The 7,049-nt window shown below is 44.4% G+C and overlaps 1 protein-coding gene across 1 annotated transcript; it reads right to left on the reverse strand.

The window, feature by feature from the left end:
- Positions 1–234: 234 nt before the first annotated feature.
- Positions 235–6,583, reverse strand: LOC139159623 (phosphatidylinositol 3-kinase catalytic subunit type 3-like). The gene is made up of 5 exons (XM_070736922.1): positions 6,427–6,583; positions 4,175–4,363; positions 3,117–3,260; positions 2,195–2,324; positions 235–330 (listed from the first exon to the last, which is right to left on the reverse strand). Exons 1-5 carry the CDS (start codon positions 6,492–6,494, stop codon positions 235–237), a joined length of 627 nt encoding a protein of 208 aa, XP_070593023.1. The 5' UTR covers positions 6,495–6,583.
- Positions 6,584–7,049: the final 466 nt, after the last annotated feature.

The following is a 7,049-nucleotide window of genomic DNA, read 5'->3' on the forward strand; positions in this document are numbered from 1 at the left end:
GGGGGTGTCCCTCTGACCTTCCTGCCAATCAGCTTAAAGCTCTGTTGGGAGAATTGGCGCTAGGCTTATGGTCACCACAACATGAGGAACTGTATTAAGGGGTCATGGCATTAAAAAGGTTGAGAACCACTGGTTTAGGCCAATGCTGAAACCCTATTATGAAGCTCAGGAGGGTTAACAGGGGCGAGAGGAGCGGGAACAAATCGAAGAAAGCATAGATTAGCATGTTAGTCCTCAGGAGGTTGCAACCGTTTGCTTTTCCAAAGACTGGCGCCAACAAGCCATGGTTCCTTGGGTACTTACTTCCTCCAAATGTTCCTCGCCCGAGGCCTACATTGAAAAAAATGCAACTGAGATCTTTACAGACCTTTGAATCCTCTGTCTTCCTGGAGATGGAACCCCTTTTAACAGATTGACAGAGTTGGAAGGGGTCTCATAGGACATCTAGTCCAACCCACACCCACCCAACCCTACTCAAGCAGGAGACCCTACACCATTTCTGACAAACAGCTGTCCAGTCTCTTCTTGAAAGCCTCCACTGATGAAACATAGAAACATAGAAGACTGACGGCAGAAATAGACCTCATGGTCCATCTAGTCCAGTGATTTTCAACCTTTTTTGAGCCGCGGCACATTTTTTACATTTTAAAATCCTGGGGAACGCCACCAACCAAAATGACACCCTAAGACACTTTCCCCTCTTTTTCCATCCCTGTCTCCACCCCACCCTTGTGTGTGTGTGTGTGTGTGTATACACACTCTTGAACCATTTCCAAAAACTCTTATTCTTTGGGTGCTTTTTATCATATGCTTTAAATCAAGAGTCACTTCTCTCTCTCTTTTGTTTCTCTCTCTTTCCTCTCATTCTGTCTCAATCATTTTCTCATTTCTCTTTTTTCCCTCCCCTTTTTGCTCATTTCTCTCTCTCTCTCTCTCTCTCTTGCTTTCTCTCTCTCTCTCTCTTGCTTTCTCTCTCTCTCTTGCTTTCTTTCTCTCTGACACTTGCTTTCTCTCTCTTTCTCTCTCACTCTCTCTCAGCAAAGTTTTTTCCTCCCCTTTTTGCTCATTTATCTCTCTCTCTCTCTCTTTCTTGCTTTCTTTCTCTCTCTCTCTTGCTTTCTCTCTCTCTCTTGCTTTCTTTCTCTCTGACACTTGCTTTCTTTCTCTTTCTCTCTCTCAGCAAAGTTTTTCCTCCCTTTTTGCTCATTTATCTCTCTCTCTCTCTCTCTTGCTTTCTTTTTCTCTGACACTTGCTTTCTCTCTCTTTCTCTTTCTCTCTCACTCTCTCAGCAAAGTTTTTTCCTCCCCTTTTTGCTCATTTATCTCTCTCTCTCTCTCTCTCTTGCTTTCTCTCTCTCTCTCTCTTGCTTTCTTTCTCTCTGACACTTTCTTTCTCTCTTTCTCTCTCTCTCTCAGCAAAGTTTTTTCCTCCCTTTTTGCTCATTTATCTCTCTCTCTCTCTCTTGCTTTCTTTCTCTCTCTTTCTCTCTCTCTTGCTTTCTTTCTCTCTGACACTTGCTTTCTCTCTTTCTTTCTTTCTCTCTCTCTCAGCAAAGTTTTTTCCTCCCCTTTTTGCTCGTTTATCTCTCTCTCTCTTGCTTGCTTTCTCTCTCTTTCTCTCTCTCTCTTGCTTTCTCTCTCTGACACTTGCTTTCTCTTTTTCTCTCTTGCTTGCTTTCTCTCTCTCTTTCTCTCTCTCTCTCACTCTCTATCTCTCTCAGCAAAAAGTTGCGAGACTGGAACCTGAGCTTCCTTTTTGCGGCACACCTGACCATGTCTCGCGGCACACTAGTGTGCCACGTCACACTGGTTGAAAAACACTGATCTAGTCTGCCCTTATACTATTTCCTGTATTTTATCTTAGGATGGATATATGTTTATCCCAGGCATGTTTACATTCAGTTACTGTGGATTTATCTACCACGTCTGCTGGAAGTTTGTTCCAAGCATCTACTACTCTTTCAGTAAAATAATATTTCCTCATGTTGCTTTTGATCTTTCCCCCAACTATGAAATGAAGCTCCCAAAACTTCCGAAGGCAACTTCTGTTCCATGGGTTGGTTGTTCTCACTCTCAGGAATTTTTTTCTTTAGTTCTAGGTTGCTTCTCTCCTTGATTAGTTTCCACCCATTGCTTCTGTCCCACCTTTTAGTGAATGAGAACAACAAACAATGGTACTTTTTTTTTTCCTTACCTTGGCTAAGCGACTCATCTTGTCTTCTGAAAATGTGCTGCTTGTTTTCCCAGGGGTCTTGGTGGGCTCGGAACCATCTGCCTCCACGTTGGGCCAGACTTTGAGATCGTGCATACCTTGGCGGAACATCCTACGAGTGGAAGGCAGAGTTAGAGAGACAGCGTGGAGTGGAGTGGAAGAGAAAAGGGGATGGGGATAGAATAGAATAGAAAAACATGGAATGGAACGGAACAGAATAAACATGGAATGGAACAGAATTAGAATTAGAGTGGAATGAATTGAATTAGAATATAATTAGAATAGAACAGAATAACATGGAATGGAACTGAAGGGAACAGAACAGAATAGAAAAATATGGAATGGAACGGAACAGAATTAGAATTAAAGTTAGAATGGAATGAATTTAATTAGAATTAGAATAGAATTATAATTAGAATAGAACAGAATAACATGGAATGGAACTGAATGGAACAGAACAGAATAGAATAAATACGGAATGGAACGGAATAGAATAGAATTAGAATTAAAGTTAGAATGGAATGAATTGAATTAGAATTAGAATAGAATAGAATTAGAATAGAATAGAATAACATGGAATGGAACTGAACGGAACAGAAAAAACATGAATGGAATGGAATAGAATAGAATAAGAAGTGGAGTGGAGTGGAGCAGAACAGAACAGAATAAGAAGTGGAGTGGAGTAAAGTAGAGTAGAACAGAACAGAATAGAGTAATTTATTTGTCAAGTGTGTTTGGAAACACAAGGAATTTATCTCTGGTCCGTAAGCTCTCATTGTACATATACAAACAAACAACAAAGTATTATAATCATAATGTACAAAACCAAGATGAGAAAAGATGAGAAGGATAATAATAACCATAATGATATATAACAGATAGAAGGGGGAAAAGAACAACTCACCCGTATTTCCCAAAGAGAGAGACCGTTGTGCCTCCGACAGGGACTGCTTTCCCAGGTCCATAGATGTCCCATATTGTGAATGCCACTTGAGCATTTCGGGGCAAATCAGGGTATTTAACTGGCAGTTTTAACCATTCATTCCAGCTAAGGAGAAAAGTTAAATATTAGTTCAGATTTTGTAGCTCCTTTTCATGTTATGCGTTTTGTCTGGTCTTTCCATGTTTGTTTGTTTGTAATGTTTTGTCTTTTTTATTCGAAAATAATAAAAAATATTTTTTTTAAAAAAGTAAAAAATCTAAACAAGCAGCTTGTAGACAAGACTACCCTCTGATTGCTGAAAGTTCAACTGCAACCTGATGGCACATGGTCATTTTGAAAAAAAAAGTTCAGAAAGCACACACAAAACCCCATCAACCAAGGAATTTGTGGTGCCACAAGAATCCCAGCGGTCGGTTAGGTCCCACAGAGTTGGCCTTCTCTGGGTCCCGTTGACTAAACAATGTCGTCTGGCAGGACCCAGGGGAAGAGCCTTCTCTGTGGCGGCCCCAACCCTCTGGAACCAGCTACCCCCAGGGATCAAGACTGCCCCCACCCTCCTTGCCTTTCGTAAACTTCTTAAAACCCACCTCTGCCGTCAGAGAAGGCTCTTCCCCTGGGGCCCGCCAAACGACACTGTTTGGTCGACGGGACCCGGAGAAGGCCAACTCTGTGGGACCTTATCGGCCGCTGGGATTCGTGCGGTAGAAGGCGGTCCGATGCCATGTAGGGCTTTAAAGGTCATGACCAACACTTTGAATTGTGACCGGAAACTGATCGGCAGCCAATGCAGGCCACAGAGTGTTGTAGAAATGTGGGCGAATCTGGGAAGCCCCACAATAGCTCTCGCGGCCGTGTTCTGCATAATACTCGAGAGGCTGCCACAGAGAGGAGAGGGTCAGACTGTTTTCCAAAGCACCAGAAGACCACCCAAGGAATAACGGATGACTGAGAACCTCCATGGATGTTCAAATTGAGATCTTTAGAACCTACACTATGGATCTTCAATGCAGAGGACTTACTTCCACCTGGTGCTGAAAGCTTTGTAGGACGTCCGGACAGGCAGAGCGAGAGGCTTCCCTTCTGCAAAAACCTGGCAGGTGACATAGAGGTCGGAACACGTTTCTTGGTACAACCCGGAGAACCTCAGCATGGGGTTTTCCAAAACCGCTTTGTAGCTCTTCTGCTCTCTCTTCCCTTCCAAGCTGCCTCTGAGTGGACAGAGCAGGGGGGGAAAAACACAAAGATTTGAACATGATATCGTCATTACTGAACGTGATCATGAGAATCAGCTTGGCGTAATGGTTAAAGCACCAGGCTAGAAGGCAGGAGACTGTGAGTTCTAGCCTTAAGTATGAAAACAAGCGGGGGGACTTTGGACTAATCACCAGGAGACCATGAGTTCTAGTCCCACTTTAGACATGATATTGGGCTTGGGCTTAGATGATAGATAGATAGATAGATAGATAGATAGATAGATAGATAGATAGATAGATAGATAGATAGATAGATAGATAGATTTATAGAAATGTATATATATATATATATAGGGAAAGAGAGATATGATATTTTAGGGGGTTGATGGATGAATGGATGACAGACAGACCATGATAGATAGATAGATAGATAGATAGATAGATAGATAGATAGATAGATAGATAGATAGATAGATAGATAGATAGATAGATAGACAGACAGACAGACAGACAGACAGACAGACAGACAGACAGACAGAGCCGCCCCGTGTCTTCGGAGAGGGGCGGCATACAAATCTAATAAATAGATAGATAGATAGATAGATAGATAGATAGATAGATAGATAGATAGATTTATAGAAATGTATATATATATATATATATAGGGAGAGAGAGAGATTATATTTTAGGGGGTTGATGGATGAATGGATGACAGACACCATGATAGATAGATAGATAGATAGATAGATAGATAGATAGATAGATAGACAGACAGACAGATGATAGATAGATAGACAGACAGACAGACAGACAGACAGACAGAGCCGCCCTGTGTCTTCGGAGAGGGGCGGCATAAAAATCTAATAGATAGATAGATAGATAGATAGATAGATAGATAGATAGATAGATAGATAGATAGATAGATAGATAGATAGATAGATAGATAGAAGAAAGAAAGAAAGAAAGAAAGAAAGAAAGAAAGAAAGAAAGAAAGAAAGAAAGAAAGAAAGAAAGAAAGAAAGAAAGAAAGAAAGCCAACTGAGTGACTTTGGACAAAACATCAGGTGACTGCGAGTTATAGTCCCACCTTAGAAATGAAAGCTGAGTGACTTTGAACCAATCACCAGGAGATGGTGAGTTCTAGTCCTGCCTTAGGCATGAAAGCCAACTAGGTGACTTTGGGTCAATTTCCAGGAGACCGTGAGTTCTAATCCCAGTTTAGACTTTAGACATGACAGCTAACTAGTGACTTTGGATCAATCACCAGGAGACTGTGAGTTCTAGTCCCGCCTTAGGCATGAAAGCCAACTGGGTGACTTTGGACCAGGGGGCAGTGATGGTGCATCGTGCAGGACCAGAGTAGTCAGGCATCCCATCCAGCAAGAGAAGAAAAGTGTCCCAGGTCATTTTGCAAAGTAAGGACCTCTCCTCCCTCCCCAATTATTTGCAAAGCAGCCACTTCCTCCCCTTCTGTCCGGGGTCTTTGCAAAGTAAGGACCCCTCCTCCCACCCCAGGTCATTGCAAAGCCCCTCGCCTCATCCTAGGCCATTGCAAAGCAGGGACACCACCATCCCCACCTCAATCCAGGTCATTGCAAAGCAGAGACACTCCCATCCCCAGCCTCTATCCAGGTCTTTGCAAAACAAGGACCCCTCCTCCCTCCCCAGTTAATTGCAAAGCAAGGAGACCACCACCGTCCAAGCCTCATCCCAGGTCATTGCAAAGCAGGGACACCCCCCCCCCCCCAATCCCAGGTCATTGCAAAGCAGGGACACAGACACCTGCCTCATCCCAGGTCATTGCAAAACAGCCCCCCCAGGTCATTGCAAAGCAGCACTCTCCCCACCCCCCATGCTTCAACCTAGGTCATTGCAAAGCAAGGGGCGCCCTGCACCACCGCCTGAATCCAGATCATTGCAAAGCAAGGACCCCTCCTCCCTCCCCAGTTAATTGCAAAGCAAGGGAAACGCCCCCCCCCCCCACTTCCCCTCCTCAAACTCTGAGCCCTGGGACAGGAAGGGGAGGACAGAGCATGCGCATCCTCGGAGCTGGGGAGCGGAGGGTGGGGGGCACTCACATCTTCAGCTGCACGTTGAGGTCCAGCTCGCAGCTGTACACATAGTAGAACTTCTCCGCTTCCCCCATGGCGGCGGCTGAGCCAACCCTCCCGCTGCTCTGTCACCGGCAAACCAGCTGATCCTTTCGTCCGCCTCCCCTCCCTCCGCGCTCTTCCATGCCGTCCAATCGGAGGGCCGGAGGGCGCTTCCCGGGGCGCGGTCTCATTGGAGGGCCGCGCGCCCCGCCCACTCCGGCGTCCGAGAAAGGGCATAGAAGCCTTTTCCTTCGTTGCGGGGGCGGCTTTCTTTTTGCCCGACGCTAAGATGGCGAGCGTCGTGGTACGGAAGAGGGAGTTAGGGGGAAGATGGCCGCGCCCACGGAAAGTGGGTCAATATGGCAGTGCCCTGTGGTTGTTGTTTTTCCGTACAAAGAGGGAAGCTGGACCAACAAACGTAGTTTAAATGCTGGGTGAGGTGGAGTTTGATTTCTTTTTGTCCGTAGATATTTTTTGGGGGGTGCGAGTTGGTTATTAACTTTCCACTTCCGGAAGCTGAAGCAGTGGTTTTTTTAAAAAAAATTCCCTCCTTGTCTTTTTAAATTATTTTTATTGAAATTTATGAGGAAAAAATTGTAAGAAAAATA

This window comes from Erythrolamprus reginae, chromosome 2, assembly GCF_031021105.1.
Source record: "Erythrolamprus reginae isolate rEryReg1 chromosome 2, rEryReg1.hap1, whole genome shotgun sequence".
Lineage (NCBI taxonomy): Eukaryota > Metazoa > Chordata > Lepidosauria > Squamata > Dipsadidae > Erythrolamprus > Erythrolamprus reginae.